The 20,679-nt window shown below is 43.3% G+C and overlaps 1 protein-coding gene and 1 long non-coding RNA gene across 3 annotated transcripts in view; one reads left to right on the top strand and one right to left on the bottom strand.

Moving 5' to 3' along the window:
• Positions 1 to 687: 687 nt before the first annotated feature.
• LOC309451421 lies at positions 688 to 3,652 on the bottom strand. 2 transcript variants are annotated; one of them, XR_014186251.1, is made up of 4 exons: positions 3,514 to 3,652; positions 1,353 to 1,476; positions 1,124 to 1,214; positions 688 to 886 (listed from the first exon to the last, which is right to left on the bottom strand). It is a non-coding gene; the product is annotated as an uncharacterized lncRNA (long non-coding RNA). The 2 variants fall into 2 exon arrangements; XR_014186252.1 differs by having other exon boundaries at positions 1,353 to 1,505; positions 3,514 to 3,623.
• SVEP1 (sushi, von Willebrand factor type A, EGF and pentraxin domain containing 1) overlaps positions 3,576 to 20,679 on the top strand; it is a gene marked incomplete at its 5' end in the record, with an annotated part of 136,995 nt that continues 119,891 nt past the window's right edge. Inside the window, one exon of the mRNA XM_082075065.1 lies at positions 3,576 to 4,157. Within this exon, the coding sequence (XP_081931191.1) occupies positions 3,576 to 4,157 (582 nt within the window). The remainder of the gene's footprint in view (positions 4,158 to 20,679) is intronic.

Here is a 20,679-nt window from a genome sequence, read left to right as displayed (position 1 = left end):
GGAATTCATGTAGTCTGTGGATTTTAATAAGACAAATAAAGAGATACGGGAATGTGATTGTAAAAGCAGTTGAAGTGCTGCTCTTAAGCTTTCCTTTTCAGGACCAGTCAGCCCTCTTCTGTCACGTGACAAAGGCAATTTATTCACAAGATCTAGTGGTTTTTGTTACCTGCTGTTTTGTAATGGAATAGTCACAGTCCAGCACCACCTTCTTGTCACATTGTCCTCAGAAGCCACACAAAACCTGTATTTTCTGCTAAAGTAGTGAAGCCCAGGGCAGATATTTTGACCTTAAGGACAATTAAAGTGGGAAAAACTCCTTCTCCTCTCCACTTCCCCATCTGCTACAGATCAGTATGAACCAAAGCACAAATAATATGCATGAATACAACAGGGAAAAAACCATCAAAAGCAGAGGGCTTAAGCGCATCAACATGGAAAGGATTTGTAAAGAGCTGGCAGGCAGACTTGGAGAAGGCAATTTCATTACAACAGAGATTTCCCCTGGAAATGGTGCTCTCAGAAAAGCTCAGTGAACATATAGTGAACAGAATGTTTGCTGCTTACACAGACACACGACCTCCTCCACCATCTGCAAGATGACTTTTTCTCTTGTCGGCACAAACCCATGGATAAAAAAACCTTCCTGAGGTTTTCACAGGCTGACTCCAAGATTTTAAGTTTCAGTTTATTCCAGAAATTATTCTCTAGTTTTTTCAAATCATGTTGGGAACACAGCGGAAGACTTTGGATGTCTCCCTCATACCATTAGATCACGTTTATTAAACATGCTGATACTAACTTCTCGTAGTCCCATGTAATGCTTCATTTAGTGTCTCCTCTCTGCACAACTAGGTTGAATGCCAATGATTTTAAAGAGAGTTACCTGTGACAAGAAAGAATGAGGAGAGTTATTTATTTACAGGTCACTGACTTTTTTTGAAATCTTTTTCACACTAATTATCCACGGATTGAAAGGAAATTTCCCCTCACCACTTCAATTTTCCTGGATTTTTCTCCACATCAGTACCACGCTAGAGTCTCAGTCTTGCATCCAGAGTCAGAGTTTAGCTGTTCACCTATTTACTCCTTATCTATTGTGAACTCCCTGTGTGACGAATACATTCAGATCTTGAACTGATTACTTCACTCTGCTGCCCCTACACATCCAAACACAGCTTTCCGTTGAACCAGCAGGAGCTTCTGTGCAGGGCCTGCATGACCAAAGAGAATATGCATTTTCACAAATTTCAAGGACTAATTTATAACTGCCCTGCTACTTTTTGCATTTGCAGTCCTGATGAGATTACTAAGATTGAAATTAACTGCTGTGTTCTCACAGTTAGTCATACCTGATTGTGGTGTCCCATGCTGGCAAGTACAGGAGGTGCGTATGAAAACTGGCCTTTGACATTAATTGTTCTTCCTTTGCGAAAAATGTTTTCAATTCATCCTCCTTTCCTTTGCTTCTGAGTCCTAAAATGTGTACCATTTATAACCTAAATCTAGTGTTATGAAAACATGGGGAGAACAAGAGAACTGACAGTTAGCTTTCCAACAAACTGAACCAGCCTAGAGAAAATAACCTTTTGTGACCTAAAGACTGAAAAGTAACAGTAGCACATCATAACTGCAATGATGCACTTCAGTTAGGAGCACCTTGCAGAAACCAGGCACTTCCTCCATTTCCACCTCCTCTTCTTGGCTATACTTTTGCAGTCTTTCATTCTGGTCTGTGCGAGGACTGACATGATCTCTACTCCAGTACAATGTAAGTGAAGAGCACTGAGACGTATACTAGTGCTGTGACCCAGACCACAGTGAATGCAATTGCAGCACTGTTTCTTTAATCCTCCAAAGACCAATGGTGCAAATCAATTTGCTGAGGACTTCGGTAGTTGTAGCAACTTTCAGCTTCCCCTTTCAAGACAAAAAGGCTGCAGAGTAGTTGCAGCTTTATGTCGCTGTCACATGAGGAAAAACAGTTTAAGTGATCTGGCCCATCAGTTACACAACCTCCAGTACCAAAACTACTCTTCACATATGCCTCAGTAAGTGTTTGATCGCTATTGTCTCTTCAAGCACTAAGTGGCAAACATATACCTAAGAAATATATTTTTGTAAAGCACTTGGACTACTACATGAATCTAAAACCACATTGGAACGGTATATCAAATGCATCGTGTCCCTAATTAAATAATATCTTCTGTCACTTAGTCTCTTGTCATTTGCAGTGGAATTTGAGTGTTGCTGGGAAATCAAAGGCACAGCATTGGATCAATTTTCCACCACCTGACACCACAGTGAAGAAAGAGTAAATAATTCAATTAAATTTAAATTTAAATGTGAGTTTTGACTTGCAAATGCAGCAATGTACCTTTGTATTCCATGGCACTGTCAAATGTCAACAGAAGTAAACTAAAGCAGAGAGAAAAACTAGAAAATTAATAAAGAAAAAAGACCAGTGAAAGGCAAAGAGGGGCATCAACAGGTTTACATGGCTAATCTATCCCAAGGGAATTTTTTTGAGTCTGAGTTACTCCTGGAAATGGAGTTGATTAGCTGGAGAACTGTTTAATACTGAACCAGTAGCTGAAATGAACCCAAGTTATTGCCTCATAACAGTCTAGCAAATTAAATCTGTACAGAGGTTGCTTGAACGGGGAGTGGGCTCTGAATTCTGGCAGGTCTTTTGGGGAGTGTTTCTCTCTCCCAAAGTGATTCACAAACAGCAAGATAGCATGGGAACCCTTCCAAGAAATGGCTTGTAATCTCGAACTTGGCTACTGGGAATTTTTCGTAACAAGCACAGAAGATATTGTCACTGTCAGTACATCCAGGCATATATACATTTACATACACACGTAGATATGCAGATGCTGTCACTACCTTTCATGCACATAGCCTTTGTGCACACTCACCCTGTACATTCAGACACCTCACCAGCACTTCGGTGAGACGCTCATCAGTAAGGTATTGCTACAACTTCGAAGTTGGAAAACTGGGTCCACAGGCGGATGAAATGTCCCCTTGAACGAGACAGGGAGACGGTGACAGAGCCGGGCGCGGGACCCGAGCGTGGCCCCGTCAGACCTCCCAGCCGCGAGCGCATCCTCCCCGCAAAACAAAGGGCTAAATTAACCACGATTAATTCAGCACGTGTCAGTGCAAGCCTTGGCTCGGTCCCCGCGAGTAGCAGCTCCAGCTCCGCGGCGGGGGAGCGGAAAAGCCGCTTTTCGATTTTGGGGATTTTTCCGCCTTTCTCACCCCCGCTTTCGCCCCGCCACCCCCGGAGCCCAGTACCACGCCGCTTCGGCTCGGAGCGTTCCTAGTGACCGGGATCGCCCTCGCCAGCCGGGGGGGGACCCTTAGGGGCGGGACAGGGAGGCGGGGAGGGAGCGGCGGGTGGGCTCGTTACCGAAAGGCGAGGGGCCGGGACGGGGGGGGGGGCGTGTGAGGGGCAGCGCCTGAGCCGCGGGGGAGGCCCGCGGGGGGATTAAAGGGCGCGGGTACCTTCGGGGGCCGGCGGGGAGGCGGGCAGGCTGCCCCTCGGAGCAGACAGGAGGTGGGGCGTCATGGGGCGACCAGGCGCTCTCCTCCCGCGGCTGCCGGCGTCTCCCCGCGCCCGCCGCCCCGCGATGTGGCCCCTGGTGGCTCTCTGCTGCTGGGGGGGGCTGTCGCTGTCGTTGTCGCCGTCGGCGCCGCAGGGCCGGACGGGCGGCCCGCCGGGCGCCCTCTCCCGCGCCCCCACCTTCCCTTCGCCCGCCCTGGCGGCGCCGCCGCTGCCCGACACGACGGAGAGCAAAGTGGAGAAGCTGGGCCGCGCCTTCAAGCGCCAGGTGCGGCGGCTGCGGGCGCGCAGCGGGCGGCTGGAGCTGGTCTTCCTGGTGGACGAGTCGTCGAGCGTGGGTCCGGCCAACTTCCTCAGCGAGCTGCGCTTCGTCAAGAAGCTGCTCTCCGACTTCCCCGTGGTGCCCGCGGCCACGCGCGTGGCCATCGTCACCTTCTCCTCGCGCAGCAACGTGGTGCCGCGCGTGGACTACATCTCGCGGCGGCGGCCGCAGCAGCACAAGTGCGCGCTGCTGGGGCGCGAGATCCCCGCCATCTCCTACCGCGGCGGCGGCACCTACACCAAGGGCGCCTTCCAGCAGGCGGCGGTGAGCGCGGCGCGGGGTGGGGGGCGGCGGGGTGCGGTGGGGGCGTGGTGGTGCCGGGAGGGGTGTGGTGGGTGTGCGTTGCGGGCCGCCGTGTGCCTGTGGCCGTGAGGTGTGTGGTGAGGGGCACGGTGGTGCCACGAAGTGTGTGGTGAGTTGTGTGGTGAGGGGCACAGTGAGGGCTGTGGTGGTTCCGTGAGGGGTGTGGTGATGCCATGAGGTGTGTGGTGGGGTGTGAGGGGCACGGTGGTTCCGTGAGGTGTGTGGTGAGGGATGTAGTGGTTCCGCTGGCTGTGTGGTGAAAGACGTGGTGGTGCTGTGAGGTGTGTGGTGAGGGAAGCAGTGGTTCCACATGGGTTGTGTGGTGAGGGATGCAGTGGTTCTGTGGGATGTATGGTGAGAGGTGTGGTGATGCCGAGGGGTGCGTGGTGAGGGACACGGTGGTGCTGTGAGTTGTGCGGCGAGGGATGCGGTGGTTCCATGGGCTGTGTGGTGAGAGGCGTGGTGATGCCGTGAGGTGCATGTGGCAGTGAGGTGCGGGATGCGGTGTGGCAAGCTGTCAGCTGTGAGGGAAAGCAATGCGAGGCATGTGGTGCGGTGCTGCTCAGGGTGGTGAGGTGTGGTGGCTTGGTGTGTGGTGTGGGAGTGTGGTTCTGCATGCCTTGCGAGGGTGTTCAGTGTCAAGGGGTGTGGGGCTGTATGGTGGGATGTGAAATGTGGTATAGTCTGGTCAGGGCAACTAGTTACCATTGTCTCATGCTGCCTGCACCTGCAGCTCCCATGTTTTCTGCTGCCCTTGCAAACAAATGTGTGAAATTCACTATGAAGAAGCATGGAGCCAATGTCTCTATTTCAGAAGTGATAATATATATAAGTCTGGCATCTGAAATGTCTGCTTTGTTTCTTGTCAGGGGGACTTGGGTGCCTGATAGCTGTCAGCAGTCAGAGATATCTTCATGCTGTCGTCAGGTGACTGTTTTAATTGCTGATGACTGACAAAGGTGCCCTTAAGCTGTGTGTAGTATACCAATAAATAGAAGCAAGTCCAGGAACATTTCCAGACACTGGAAATTGATAATCTGTGGTGTTAAGTTGTTATACAGTCCGATGGCATAAATTTTGTTTAGGCAGCTCCTGGGCATGTGTTGGCATTTGAGCACGCTGGGGAGGTTTCCCAGTAGATGGCTCGTGGACAGCCAGTCTACTCTGGAAGCTTTTTTACAAGGCTAGTCTGGGCTGCTCCTTAACCTTTGGCCTCTGTGCACAGGAGCATTCCCAAATCAAGTCTAGTTTTCTGTTATTTTTATATCTAATTTCTAGTGGTGTCCAATGCAGGAGCATTGGGTGTACTTTTCTTGAAACATCTTACATGCTCTCATTTGGAGTTGATGAGTGAGACTGCAAGATGTTCATCAGTGCTGGGCATGTGAAATTGGCAAAGACTATTCTCTTCTTCACATGTGGTAGGACAAAGGAAGACCATTTTCTAATGTGCTCAGAGTTTCACATGGAAAACCTGCTTTAGAAGAACACATCCCTATGTGAGATCTTCCTTTGTAAAGTCAGGTTTCAATATAGATCCATCCCAGGGTGCTGTTTGAAAAAGTTAATGATACAAGTTAAAAATAACTGTTACAAACAAAACATAAGCTTAAGAAATACCATCTGTTTTCTTGATACAGTGTGTTGCCTAATCATACCTTTGAAATGGAATAAACAAAAGTTCCCTTCAGAAACCTACAATTTAGTTTTATGAGCCCAGCTAAACCTTGTGGTTACAAGATCATCACTGTCTGTCATTTTGCACTGCGGTCTCATAAGAATGTGGGAAGAAAAATATTCACATAGTGGCAGAGAGAAATGCAATAGAAAGACAAAGTTAATTTTTGGGCTGCTTGCTGGCTCTTGGTTAAAGGTCCTGTACTGTGGTTTTGTTCAGTATGTCTTCTTCATTTGAGACAAATTACAGCTGCAGGGAATACTCTCCTTTCTAGGGACTCTTCAGAAAACAACTGTTCTAAGTTTAAAATACTTCTATTGGAATAAATCTCAAGAAGTATTTTAAGTATAACAAAATTGTTGTTCCCTATGGGCTCTTACACTGCTGTCCTTTGTTTTTAACTCTCTCTTGGTACAATCACCATTTCTTCTTTCACTTCCCTAAATCTCTGTTTTCTTCTTACACTTTAATGTGGGGTTTCTTCTGCTTCTAAACAGAATTCTCTGCTTCGTTTCCAAAACCAAAGGTATCTGCAAACATGACAAATACTGCAAAAGAGTATCGATTATGTGTCATAGTAACAGAAAATGAAGGAAAGTGCAGTGTTAGAATAATCCCAGCACTTAAGTCACCATGCAACACTTGGTAGCTCTCAAAGTGACTAATTCAAGTCTGTGACAGTTCTGTGGGAACTAAGGAGGCAGATAAGTGAATTCTGCAAGATTGTCAGGCTAGTCAGTGGCTGACCTGGGAACACCAGCGAACAGAAGCAGGATTTACTTAGGAGTTACTATCTCAGAACCTGTGGCAGCAAAACCATTTGTTTAATGTGATCCTAAAAGTAGACCTACTCAGTTTGACTAGCTGTTGCACATCCATGTAATGTCCATCTTCTTTCAAAAAAAAAACGGAGTTTGCCTTGGCACTGCACTTTTGCATCCTCTTCAAAGGTGCTTTGCAGAGAGGTTTACTGCGGAGCTTCTGTACTGTCAGAGCTGTCCACACTTACTTTTGCCACATGGAGCACACTTTGACATTCCTGCCTTGTAGATTAGAGATAGATGATATCAGGTATGCAGACACATGAAGGATGTACCACAAGAGATGTTGGCAAGAGACAGCACCCTGATGAAGAAGGCTGAACTGCTATCAGTGTTCAGTTTTGCCACCTTATTTGGGATTTCATGCCACACTTGAGCTAGCAAGTGCTGGCTTCATGTGCTGCTGTAAAAAGGCCTAGTGTTTTTGTTACTTTTCTCAGTGATGGAGGTATCACAGAGAGAGTTTCTGCTGTCACAGGCTTTTTTCCAGAGTTCCAGAGTCAGGAGCTAATCACAGGTTTGGGGAAAAAAAAAGAAGACCGAAGAAACATTTTGCCCTACATGACAGGAGGGAAATTTATTGCAACTACATGTAGCAGAGGCCTCTTAGGCTACCTTCAGATTGCAGGAATTTGATGGTGAGTTTGTCATGCTTGCTTGATAAAAATCCATAGTGAAGATTTTTCAAACTTGCATCCTGACAGTCAGATTTAGTAATATTTCAAGGTAATTTTTATTTAGACATTATCACTGTTTAGCTCATCTACAAACATACTAAAATGTTCTCAAATATAAGTTTACTTTCTCAAAAAAAAAGTATGAATTTGCATTTTATGGTATCTACAGTAGTAAATTTTAAAATAGGGAAAGAGTTAAGGTATGAAGTTGTTCAGAATTCAGTTTAAGATCCCAAAACATCCCTCAAACGACATTAATAGAGGTGGTGTGAGTTTCTTGCTTTGTGTTTAGTTCATGTCTCTTAGGAAGAGCAGATGTTGAGTTTTATGAAACATATTTAACATAACAAAATATCTGTAATAGCAGTTATTTAGAGGTATTAACTTCTGTTCTTGTTCAGCAGTCCTTTTAAGGCACATATGAAGTTTGAGAAAGGGGAAAAAACTAAGCTCATTCATTCAGATAACTTTGGCTTCAGTTTTGCACATCACAAGTTGGTGGGACAGCACAAACTGCATGCAGTTTGTGATAAGCAGATTGCTTATTCCATTACGGAAAGTTGCAGAGCTGTTGTGACAGCGAGGAAGAACTGAAGCAGAACTGAAGTACGAGCAGGTTTGAGCAAGTGTTGCTGCGGCTAGTTGAGGAATGTATTTAAAACCCAAATAGCTCAGTAGTGTGAAGTGCCGAATTCCCCAGCATAGGCACCTGGATTGGAGCTTCTAATTTTGAGAGATCAGCACTGCTAACAGCACCCATTGCATTTCATGGGAGAAATGTGCGTCTGTTGCCAGATCCGTCATGAAACAGAAACAAGGGTGGAAGTTTAGTGGTATGTTCTTGTCTTAGCACCTAAGATTCACAGTTACATATGTACCAGCACTGATGTGCCATCTTTATTGATGGACAGTTTAAACATCCTGAAGCTGCATTGATTGCTGTGGGCTAAAAAAGATGAAAATACAAGTGATTTAAACTACTCCATGTGGCAGCCTCTTGACAAAATAATAATAGCTGCTTCTAAGAAGACTGGCTTGTTTCTGTTTTTCAATTGAAGTAGAATGGGAAGTATTTATCTTCAAAACTGAACTTGGAAGTTGTACTATAGATGTGCACTGCTGTTGAGTTGAAGTCAGAGGTAGCGCACTGGCAGCCTTAAACAGGCAAGTCAATTGTCCTAACAACTTGGCAAAGCAGTAGCTGAGGGAGGCTTTGGTAGTTGCTCTGTGTTATTGTAATAATTCTTACATTTAAAAGATGGGCTTTTTGCTTCTGTAGTTCATCTTTACTCTACTGAAGTCAGCGCTGTATGTAAGTGAAAGGTCTGTCACAGCACCTACAGAGTGAAGTGACACATTTTCTGACTATCTGATCTTTAAAATCTGGCTTTTGTATCTAACCTGATCTTGAGGGAGCATGAGGAATGACCAACCAGCATGTCAGATTCAGTGTTCTGTTGTCATCCAATTAACAAACATGAAAAACTGGCCCTCAAAAGAATGTAAGCACATATCAATTTGGGATAAACAGTTCTAATGCTTATTTAATGCTTGTTTAAATAAGTAATGGTGACTTTGTTTCTTTTGTATGTCAAAAGCACGGAAGTACAGATGCAGCATTTTTACCCAATAGGATAATTTGCTTTCAATTTCAATGCATTTTCTGATTCAGAATCTCGTTCTGAAATAAAAATAAAAAATAGTTGAAGCAAAGGAAATTAAAAATCGTTACTTTCCATGTAAATAATTTATTTTTTTTATTTGAAAAAAAAGTAGTACCCTCTCACTGAGAAGATAAGCATTTAGAGTGATGTATGTTGTCTGTTTATCAAGAATGTGTTTATGGATTTTTATTCCTATGACCTGCAGAATCAGCAACTTAAAATGAGAGAGCATCAGATTCTAGCCTATTTCTGCCATTGTGCTGTGAATATCTGATGATGGCTTAGGTCAGTTAGAGCTAGCTGACAGCAGTGGGCATTTGTAAGTTCCAATATGGCCTTGAAGTCTGTATTAAAGATTATGGTGTTAAAAACTGAAGTCAGCCTGATTTACCACTGTGGTCACCTTTGAAATTGCAGAGCTGATAGTTAGCAATTACAGAGCAAATTGAGAGTGGAGTTTCTGTCAACCATTATTAGTGTCATTTCTAAATCACCACTTTTAATCAGTGTAGCATTTGTGAAAAGTACTTATCCTGCATACTGTAATCTTGCCTAGGATTTGCTCACAAGATTAATACAACAGGGTCAGATGCAAGGTACACATCTGCACATTGTTCATTGTCTTTAGACCTACCCTGAAATGGAGCTACCTTAAGAAGTTATTAAGTAGTTAATTTTTTTTTTTCTCTGGCTTTTTGGCTGGGACAGGCAAGAAGTGATCTGTTTAGCATCATGTATGGGGCTAAGCAGGGTTAAGATTTTCTTCGGCTGAAAACCTACTCTTCAGAAATTGGTCTGTTTGTGCTCCCAGGATTGTGTCCTGCATTTTGGTCTAAGCAGAAGTGGGTGGTGTGGAAGTCTGGTATTTAGCTTATTAGCCATTTATTATCTTCCATTTAACTTAAGTGCAATTTGTTTTTAAAATGCTAAAATATGTGTCTTACAAGAAGCACTCAAGGACACTGCTATGTACCCTTTCGCCTCATCAGTTCAACAAGACAAACTGACTTCATCAGTGTGAGGTACAGAAGAGAGACAGCCTGGCTTCAGGCAGAAACTGAAATGCATCATCCTGGGAGTCTGTATCCCAGTAGAGACCACTGGTAGGTTCGTACCTGTGTGCAAGGCCTCTTATATAGTGGTTCTGTGTTGGATGTGCTGAGACCCTTTATTCCAGTGTCTTCCCCTCCACTGAGCAGGCAGGAAGCTGCAGCAGCATAGATACACTGCCTGAATCTAGACTCTGATTTAGACACTGGCTTCCTCTCCTTTATTCTCTGTTCTTCCTTCTCCCATATCCCTAGAAGCAATACACTTGGTAGTTCTGATCAGAAGAGGGCAAAAAATACTAGTAAGTGTTCTGTTCTTCATTGCTTTTTAAAGAATTGATTTTCGTTGCTTGGAAAAATCACTTGTCAGTTCTCTTTAACACTTTGGACTGCGTGCCCTCCCAATCCATGGTTTTTATACCTCTGAATGTACTCCAACAATATGTTCATTCTAGTACTAGGGATAAGTAGAAGCAGTGCAGTATGTTGTATAAAAAGAACTGTTATTGGATGCAGTGATTTACAGTATTTTCGTGCAAAGATTGTGGCTTACTAAAACCTGGCTTGGCATTCAAGTTACTGTCTATACTTACACTTTTGCACAACTCCTGGCCAAGTAGTTTGCTCATGCAACTTGTTGGCTTTGAGAATGGAAAATGAGCCTACAAAAGAACTTGAAGTTACAGTTCTCTTTTTATTCTTTAATTTTTGAGATGCTCATTATGGCATATTGTGTCTTGCTTTGTTGCGATACTTTGAGTTTGATCAGTGGTATTCAAAGATGCTTGCGGTTTTAGCCAACTGAAGGACAAACTTTGAAGGCATGCTAGATTTAATCTAAGTCATAGTCTCCATAAAAATATTGAAATTCCATGGAAAGTCCATGAGGTTTTATTGGTTTCAGTTGTTCTGTTTTCTAAATATCTTTCATGAAGTTTTAAGGCTGAAATGGTCATTATGGATACACTGTTTGATCATTCACATAACTGCATAGAATGCTTCATGACTTCCACCCATAAAGAGTACCTGTTGGTGATGCTGTGTGAGATATAGTTGAATGATGACGCTGACATTTTCTGACTTTCCCATCTGCTTTGAATAGGAAATACCATGTGTGCACTGGGAGCCTTTCAGAAGCAAAGAAACTGTTACAGTGTTAAAGAGAGATCCCGAGGAACTGTGCAAATGACCAGTATATTTTAGTAATGATGTGGATTTTACTGAGGTTTTAGAAAGAAGTCATCTGAAGTCTGCTTTTCATTTTGATCCATTCCACCAGTGTTGATGTGTTCTAGCCTTGCTGATGTTCTTGAGTTGTTTTTATGTGCTAAGTCTAAAAAGACAAAGGCAAAGAACTATAACTTTGTGGAAAAAAAGGGGCAACCGTAAGAAAACATACTCCTTTTGGCACAAAAAGGGGTGTTCTGTGTCTCTCATTGCTGAGTTGGGCATTACCAGCAAGGAAACTGGTGTTAGTGAGTGGTTGTTTCTTGTCTTTCCATCATGTACCTACCTATCTCAGCCGATTTTCCTGGAAGCTGGTCTAATCCTAAACCTTACAAGGTCACATCTGCCATTTTCATAACTTCTAGCTCAGAGAACATAGATGGATGTTCCTGCCTGGAAGGATCTGCAATGCACAGTGTACAGTGGCCTTCCTGACCTTTGTTTTGTCAACCAGCCATGTGTGAAGTAAGGAGAAGAGGTTTGGGAATGCAAAGAGAGAGAGGTGTGCCACCATCCACTGTGTTGTGTATCTGCCAAGAACAGGCTTCCCTTAGAAGGCACACTCTTTATTTACAGCATAGTACCATAAACCCTTTAGCCATTTCCCAGTGTATCATACAGAGACAGAGGAAAGGTAAGAAATATGAGACATTGCTGCAGGAATTAATACAGATGTTGCTGATGCAATAGCAGAACTAACAGCACAATGAATTAAACCTTTCATCACTATGGTATCTGGATGAAGTTTTCATAAATGTTTCAGGAACAGAGATTACTTTTCCTGAGAAAACCATTTTTTGTCCTCTTGTCTCAGAGCCTTTGCTGGAGGGGTCTGACCGTAAGTACCTTCTGATCCCCAGTCCTTTAGAGGTAGCACCTGCACAGAGAAATCAGTCTTACCATGTTCCTTGCTCCACAGATACAAAGGCAAACCAGAAAATCTACTGAGCATTTTGTTCCAAGAGTAGGAAACAAATTCCAGGCATTAAAATTTTGAAGAAGTTAGGACAAAAGAAGATGTTTTATTTTTAGGCCATTTCCTAGACTTACAAGTGGCCTTTCCAGCAAAATAAATCATTAGCAGTATTTCCTGACTCAAAACTCAGCATTAATATTCTGTATGTGTATATATTTTGCATTTTCTGTGACACATTTTTAGCGTTAGTCCTCCAGTTCCACTTGTTGTTGAAATTTGAAGGTTAGATATTGTACATGAGACAGAATGTTTGTGGTGCTCAGAACTTTGACTGTCCTAGGTACAGAAATTAAAAGCACTACTACCCTTAGCAACAGTTAGGTTATTTGGGTGACCAGAACCTTGTTCAAATCTTTGAGATACTTACTTCTCTATGATGTTAATTCAAAACACAAGCTCCTGTTAAAATTATTATGTTTCCTCTCTTTCAGGGTCTCTCTGGTATCAGGGTCTCTCTGATAATTTCAGCTAGGAAGACAAAGGATCTGACAGGCAGCTTCTAAAAAGTTTTACTGTTCAGAGCTGTGGTGCTCTGCTGAGCATACGCAGTATAATCAGTGAAGCAGGGAGTCCAATAGTCTGTCCTATTTCTCTCCAAAACATGCCACCTCACGCAGTTGGGCTGGGACAATTCTTATCAGTGATAACTCTCTGTTCATGTTGCTCAATTCAAGCAGTCCTGGAGCAAAAGAAGATATTCAAAAGATAATTGAGTAGTGACAGCTGGCAGTAGATGGGCCAGGTCATGAATTGTGTGTGACCTTTTGGAATTAATTATTCTGTTCAGCTTTTTTTTCTGCTTTTAAAAAGTAATTAATGTTTGAAACAAAAAAAAAAAGAAACAAGTATTTGGCAGATCATGGAATCATAGAATAGTTTGGGCTGAAAGGGACCTTCAAAGCTCATCTAGTCCAACCTCCTGCAATAAGCAGAGACATCTTCAACCAGATCATGTTGCTCAGAGCCTCATCCACCCTGACCCTGAATGTCTCCAGGCATGGGGCAGCTACCACCTCTCTGGGCAACCTGGGCCAGTGTTTCACCACCCTCATTGTAAAAAAATTTCCTCCCCATATCTAGCCTGAATCTCCCCTCCTTTAATTTAAAATCATTAAACCTTGTCTTCTCATAACAGGCCCTGCTAAAAGGTCTGTCCCCATCTTTCTTTTAGGCCCTCTTTAGGTACTGAAAGGCCACAATAAGGTTTCCCTGGACCCTTCTCTTCTCCAGGCTGAACAACCCCAACTCTGTCAGCCTGTCCACATAGCAGAGCTGTTCCAGCCCCCTGATCATCTTGGTGCCTCCTCTGGATCTTCTCCAACAGGTCCATGTGTGTCCTGTACTGAGGGCTCCAGAGCTGGACGCAGGACTCCAGGTAGAGTCTTACCAGAATGGAGCAGAGGGGCAGGATCACCTCCTTTGACCTCCTGACCATTCTCCTTTTGATGCAGCCCAAGATACAATTTGCCTTCTGGACTACAAGCACACATTGGCGGCTCATGTCCAGGCTTTTTATCCACCAGTACCCCTAAGTCCTTCTCCACAGGGCTGCTCTCAATCCCTTCATCCCCCAGCCTGTATTGATACTGGTGGTTGCCCTGACCCAGGGGCAGGGCCTTGCACTTGGCCTTGTTGAACCTCATGATGTTCACATGGGCACACTTCTCGAGCTTGTTCAGGTCCCTCTGGATGGCATTCTGTCCCTCAGGCATGTCAGCTGCACCACTGAGCTTGGGGTCATCTGCAAATGTGCTGAGGGTGCACTCGATCCCAGTGCCTGTGTTCTTGATGATCTTAAACAGTACTGGTCCCCATATGGACCCCTGAGGGACACCATGTCACTAGTGACAACAAGACATTAAGCCATTGGCCACTGCTCTCCAGCCAGTTCCTCACACACTGAACAGTCCACCCATCAAATCCATACCTCTCCAAATTAGAGACAAGGATGTTGTGGGGGACCATGTCAAAGGCTTTACGGAAGTCCAGATAGATGACATCCATAGCCCTTCCTTTGTTCACTGATGTAGTCACTCCATCGGAGAAGGCCACTAGGTTGCTCAGGCAGGACTTGCCCTTGGTGAGGCCATGCTGGCTGTCCTGAATCACCTCCCTGTCTTCCATGTGCCTTACCACAGCTCCTAGGAAGATCTGTTCCAAGATCTTCCCAGGCACAGAGGTGAGGCTGACACGTCGGTAGTTCCCGGGCTCCTCCTTTCTACCCTTTTTGAAAATGGGTGCAATGTTTACCTTTTTCAAGTCAGCAGGGACTTCATCTGACTGCCATGCTTCTCATGGAGACTGGCTTGGCAACTATATCAGCCAATTCCCTCAGGACTCTGGGATGCGTTTCATCAGGTCCCGTAGATTTATGTATGTTCAGGTTCCTTAAGTGATCACAAACCAGATCCTTACATTTGGAGGGTCTTTGCTCCTCCAGTCTCTGTCTTGCAGTTCTTCTGCTCGAGAGGTTTGAGAAGAGAAGGCAAAAAAGCTGTGGAGTACCTCAGCCTTCTCCTTATCCGTTGTTATCAGTTTATCAGTCTTCCTTATCATGGGGATACATTTTCTTTTATTTCCTTTTCTGGTTGATGTTATGTGTGGAAGCCCTTCTTCTTATTCTTTGCATCCCTTGCCAAGTTCAGCTCTGGCTGTCCCTTGGCCTTCCTGACCCATCTCTGCACAACCAGGCAATGTCCACTACTCATCCCAAGACACCTGTCCTTGCTTCCACCACCTCTACCACCTGTACATTTCTTTCTTGCCCTTCAGTGTGACCAGCAGATGTCGACTCAGCCATACCAGCCTCTTGCTCTCCTTACCCAATTTCTTACATCTGGGGATCACGAGCTCTTGAGCTCTGTGGAAAGCCTCCTTACAGATCTGCCACGTCTGTTCTGCTCCCTTGTCCTTGAGAGCAGTTTCCCAGGGGTCCCATTGACTAACTCCTTGCAGAGCTGAAAATTTGCTTTCCTAAAATCTAGGGTCCTGACTTTACTCTTTGCTGTCCCACGGCCCTCAGGACTGCAAACTCCATATGCGTGTGATCGCTGCAGCCCAAGCTGCCTCCAATCTTGACATCACTGATTAGCTCACTTGCATTGGTGACCATGGTCCAGTATTTCATCCCCCCTGGTATGGCTGTCCATTACCTGGCTGGGGAAGTTATCCTCAGTGCACTCCAGGAGTCTCTTGCATTGCTTACAGGTCTCTGTGGTACTTTTCCAGTGGATGTCGGGGTGGATGAAGTCCCCCAGCAGGACAAGAGCCTGCGAACGCGATGCCTCCTGTAGCTGGAGTAAGCAGCTTCATCAATAGTCTCCTGCTGATTGGGCAGCCTGTAGTAGACACCTACCGCAAGGTTTCCTTTCTTACCTTGGTCTCTGATTCTCACGCATATGCTTTTTACCTGTTCATGTCTATTCTTCAGCAGCAGCTCTTCACAGTCTATCCGTCTCTTTATGTAGAGGGCAACCTCTCTACACCTCCTTCCTTGCCTTTTCCTTCTGAACAGCCTGTATTCATCAATCACTGCACTCCGGTCATGGGATCCATCCCACCAAGTTTCAGTAATGGCCACTGGGTCATAGCTTTCTAGCAGCATGGTGACTTCCTCCTGTTTGTTGCCCATGCTGTGTGCATTGGTGTAGAGGCACTTCAGCTGGGCTCTTGGGTGCGTCACCTTCTTAGAAGAACACCCCTTAATTCCTTTGAAGCATTTCACTGGTGTTTTCCTGTTGGCCTCTGTTACCTCACGAGTCCCTGGCTCATCTCCATAAGACTTTAAGTGGGCTCCAGTGGGGCCAGCACATCTCAGGGCCACCAGCTGAGGGTCTTCGCTAGCACCCCACCCCTCTATCCTTGCTGTCTTGTCCCACAGCTTGTGACGGCCTGTCCTGTTTTAATTCAGAGCTCAAAACTATAAGCCACCCAGTTTCAAGTCAGCAGATCCAACAGTCCTAGAACTTGTGTAAAATAAATGTTTAAGTCAAAATTCTGTGTAGTAGCTCCTGTCATTGCAAAGGCAGTGATGGTTTGGGGGTTTGGTTTGTTTGGGTTTTTTTGATGGGGGTTGGGAAAGAAACAGTCTTTATGCAATGTGAAGATGATTGTCTTAAGCTTGGAGCGTGTAGCTTTGCTCTCTGAGGTAAGAATGGTTTACTCATTTTTCAAACTGTACAAAATGCATGAAATGGAATTTTTTAACTGTGCAACCATAGTTAAAGAGTTGAAAATGTAACACAGGGACTACAGGCAGAATCCATGTGATAGAAAGAGGGGAGAAAGGTCAGGTTAATAATAAATGCTAAGAACTGGCAGTCAAATATATTCTTTCCGTATCACAAAACCACAGAGTCACTGAATTGTTGTGGTTGGAGGTGGCCTCTGGAAACCATCTAGTCCAAACCCCCTGCTCAGAGTGGAGTCTACAAGATCAGGTTGCTCAGGACTCTTGTCTGGCTGGGTTTGAATATCTCTAGGGGTGGAGATCCCGCAAGCTCTCTGGGAAACCTGTTTCAATGGTGGATCACCCTTTTAGTAAAAATTTTGTTTGTTTAAGTGAAATTTCCTGTTTCATTATATGCCTCTTGGCTTATGCTACCAATTAGAAGAGTATGGATCCACCTTCTTTACTGTCCTCTAACACCCCTTCCTTAAGTATTTATATACATGGATAAGAGGACCTCAGGCCTTCTTTGCTCCAGGCTGAACAATACTAGACCTGTCAGTCTTTCCTCAGATGATATGTCCCTACACTTCCTGGACATGAGCATGCCTGGCTTTTTTACCTGTGTGCTTTGATCCATAGAGTGAGGGGTCTGACTCGGTTGTGAGACTTCCTCAGGTCATACCTGCCAGTTACTTATAGATGGAAGGAAAGTGTTGTGGCTGAGAAAAAAAAAAAGAAAAAAGTAGAATTCTTGTACTTTGTTATTGACAAGAGATTGGAAAGTTCATTGTCAATTATGCAAAAAACATGTAGAGTTGGAAAGGGATATAAAACAAAAGCAAGATAACAACATGTAGAGAGTGTGACAGAGTGGAAAGAAGAGATGAAGGTTGAAGATAGAGGGGATGAGAAGGATAGGAAAGATGAAAAGATAGAACATAGATTAAGAACAGGATTTTCATGACCCACTATTTAATTACTCATAAATGAATCACATGAAAATAATCGGTAGAGGTAGTATATTATTTAACTGGAGTGAAAATCATTGTAATAAAAGACTAGACCAGCATGAAATCACTGTATTTTAAATATTTTTTTTTCTTTTTTTTGTAAATTTTTGTTGATATCTTCAACAACCTATGGCTTGCAGCACTCTTTAAATATCAAGATTAATCCTACAGATTTATCTTCTCCCTGCAGCTCCTGCTAGGGGAATATTCAAGGAAAGCTTCTATATTAGTTAATTTCTTCTATATAGGTAACAGCTTGTTCTCTAGAGCTTGTGCAGCAGTGCAGAAGAAAGTGGCGAAAGGTACCAGCTGGAAAAGAAAACCTCTAACCATGGAATATCTTTTAGTGCCTGTCCTAAAAAGGGCAATGAAACCTAAAGAGGGGATAAGATTTATTGGAGTGGAGCGGTGGAAGTAGCAGCGTTCAGTGACCAAAAGAAAAGGTGGTGAAATCAGATCTTTGCTGTTTTAGAGATGGGACAGAGGAGGTATACCCAGCTTTTTTATGTAGAGGAATAAGAAAATTTTTATCATTATTAAGGGGAACAGTATTTGTCACCCTCTAGATTTGTGTTACTCTGATGAGATGACCCAACTCCTTAGGATTGTCAGGATTCAGTTATAAGGTGCCTCAGCTTCACCAAAAGTTACGGTTGATCACAGTAGTGATTTTTTATTCTTTCCAGAATATTTATTCACATAAAATTTCCTGCCAGGTTTGGACCTTTTTTACCTGCAGGGAAGATGAAAGCAAAGAAACCTTGAAACAAAGGGTGAACTTCTCAAAAGGATTTAGCATTGCTGTTTCCCCTTGTGAATGACATGCAGATCTGCTTCCGAAGCCATCCATGAGAAATTAAGACATACTGTTTTAATGTTCCACTGAATATGTAGGTCAAATCCAGGCAGTGTTTTCTTGTAATAAAATATAATTTATTCATTTGAATTTAAGTTTAATGGTGAATATGTTGTGTTATATATGGTTATACTAATTCTGTAATATTATAAAACCCTGTGGGAAACAGAATTGTCTCATTCTATTCAGCATGGTGTGTAAGTTTTACATAATTCCTAGAGTGAAAACAAAATCAGTGTAAGTGGGCTACTGGTATAGTGGAGCTGAATGGCTCTTTGATGAAGAACTTTTTCTGTGTCACTTCTGAGGTGGAGTGACAGTTCTTCCTGACCAGTAACAAATAGCATTCCCTTTGTAGCCCTTAGGTACTACAAGGAGTAGTGTAATTTTTGTGATGAATGTTTGGATAGTGTTATTTTGAAAGCTAAGTTCTAGCTTAAACCTTTTAAGGCAAGTTTCCCCTGGCAAGGATCCTGGGGCTGTCTGATGTTATCTAAGGTTTCGTTTGTAAAGTGAGACAGATTAACCAATTTCAGTTTGTTTCCCTTTAGATAGATACATTAATATCAAATTCTGTATGGTAAAAATCTTCTCTAAAAGCAAAACACTTTGTAAGGATAGAGATTAGGCCCAAGATCAAATATTCATGCATTAGATGCAGAACACATCAGCAATTGAGAACCTTTGATGTCATTGCTGTGGCTGTCAAATGGCTGAAGAAGTTTTTGGTCTTGGGTACTACTCATCCCCCAATTTTGTATTACAAACTGAAGAACACAGAAGTTAGTGCTTTTAACTGGTTTGTTTTGGTTTGTTGGTTTTTGTTTTTTTTTTTGGTGACTGTACTGATAGGATCTCATTTTGCTTTACAGTGGTGAATTTCTAGAGGAGGATTTTGTACAACTACTTTTTGTGTTGCACAACACTTCATTTTTTAATTCTAAGGGCTGTTATTGGCACAAAGAAAATAGTGAGTCTGCCAGATATTTGTTCACACTAAACAGAGACAGAATATAATACAGATGGTAATAACTTTTTGCTAATGTGAAAAGAATGTTTTATTTAGAATCTGGAAGGATTACTGAAACTGACCTATCATTCCTGTGATAGAAGTGTACAAAAGAAAACAGGTACTAAAGACAAGGTGTTTCTAGTGGCCCCATGCATTTCCTTGCACTCATCAAGAGCATTAATTGTTTTGTTTGTACTTATCCCTTATTATTTTTCTGATTGTAGTGACCAAATGGGCTCTGTTCTCAATTAAACAGGTCATTCAGCACCTTATTTTGGGTTATGACTGGTGCTAAGTTTCATTTGATAGTAAAATCAGAAGCAGATGTGGATATTCATACCAAAGAAATGGGTTCTCAGGATCCTTTTAACTTCCGAGTACTGTTTAGTGGGCTTTTAAGCTTTATTTATTGAAGAACCTGACAATTTAGGAAAGGACTGCAGAGCTGTGACATGAAAAGAAGTAATCTTTATGTAGATACAGTCCATGAAGTTAATGAGGGCTCATTAAATCCATGGAATCACCTCTCTATATGCTTACAAGTTTAGGGGTTAAGGGAACAGACATTTTATAATACATGAAATTTCTGTTGGGGAAATTAAAAAATAATAATAATTAAAAAACACAAAACAAAACAAACAAACAAACAAAAAACCACCAGCTTTTGAAACTACTTTCTGGAGAGGGAAGGAGAGAGGTGTCTTGAAATAGAGAAATGTGAGTCAGGATTAAAGGAAACAAAAATTATGTGAAATACCACACAAATATTGCAGGCAAGAGGCAGAGCAATGCAGACTGTTACTTGGATTGCCAGCAGCTCTGAATGTCACTCTCCTTTCACAGAAAGAAACTAAACACTCACTGCACCACCAGACATATACAGATGATTTAAAAACAGACTTACGTCAGGTTTTTTTTTCCCCTCAAATGTTGAATGTTTCTTTCTTTCCCTTGTTCTTTTGCTCTGCTGTTATACAGCAGGATTTCTGTGTCTAGAGTTACAGCTGCAAGACATGAGGGCCAAGCTGTTCAGTGGCTTTGTTTTGTTTTGATTTCTAGGGGCAATATTTAGCAATCCTGTCTGTTCATCTGTCTGTTTCTGTACTCAGATCCACTGGTGCCTGAAGTCTGTCAGGTAGCAGGAAGACAGCTTCGTGCTCTGTTAGCTCTGTGTCTGTTTGTGAGAGAGCTGCTGCCCCAAACTGGTGGTCGCCCTTTCAGATGAAGAGGACAAAATAAGCTGTTGGCTGCTTGTTGTTCACAGAATCACAGAATGTCAGGGATTGGAAGGGACTTCAAAAGATCATCCAGTCCAGTCCCCCTTCCGGAGCAGGAACACCCA

This window comes from Streptopelia decaocto (assembly GCF_964273445.1).
Source record: "Streptopelia decaocto genome assembly, chromosome: Z".
Taxonomy (NCBI): domain Eukaryota; kingdom Metazoa; phylum Chordata; class Aves; order Columbiformes; family Columbidae; genus Streptopelia; species Streptopelia decaocto.
Note: the sequence above shows the minus strand (reverse complement) of the source record. Positions and strands in the feature narration are given on the sequence as shown.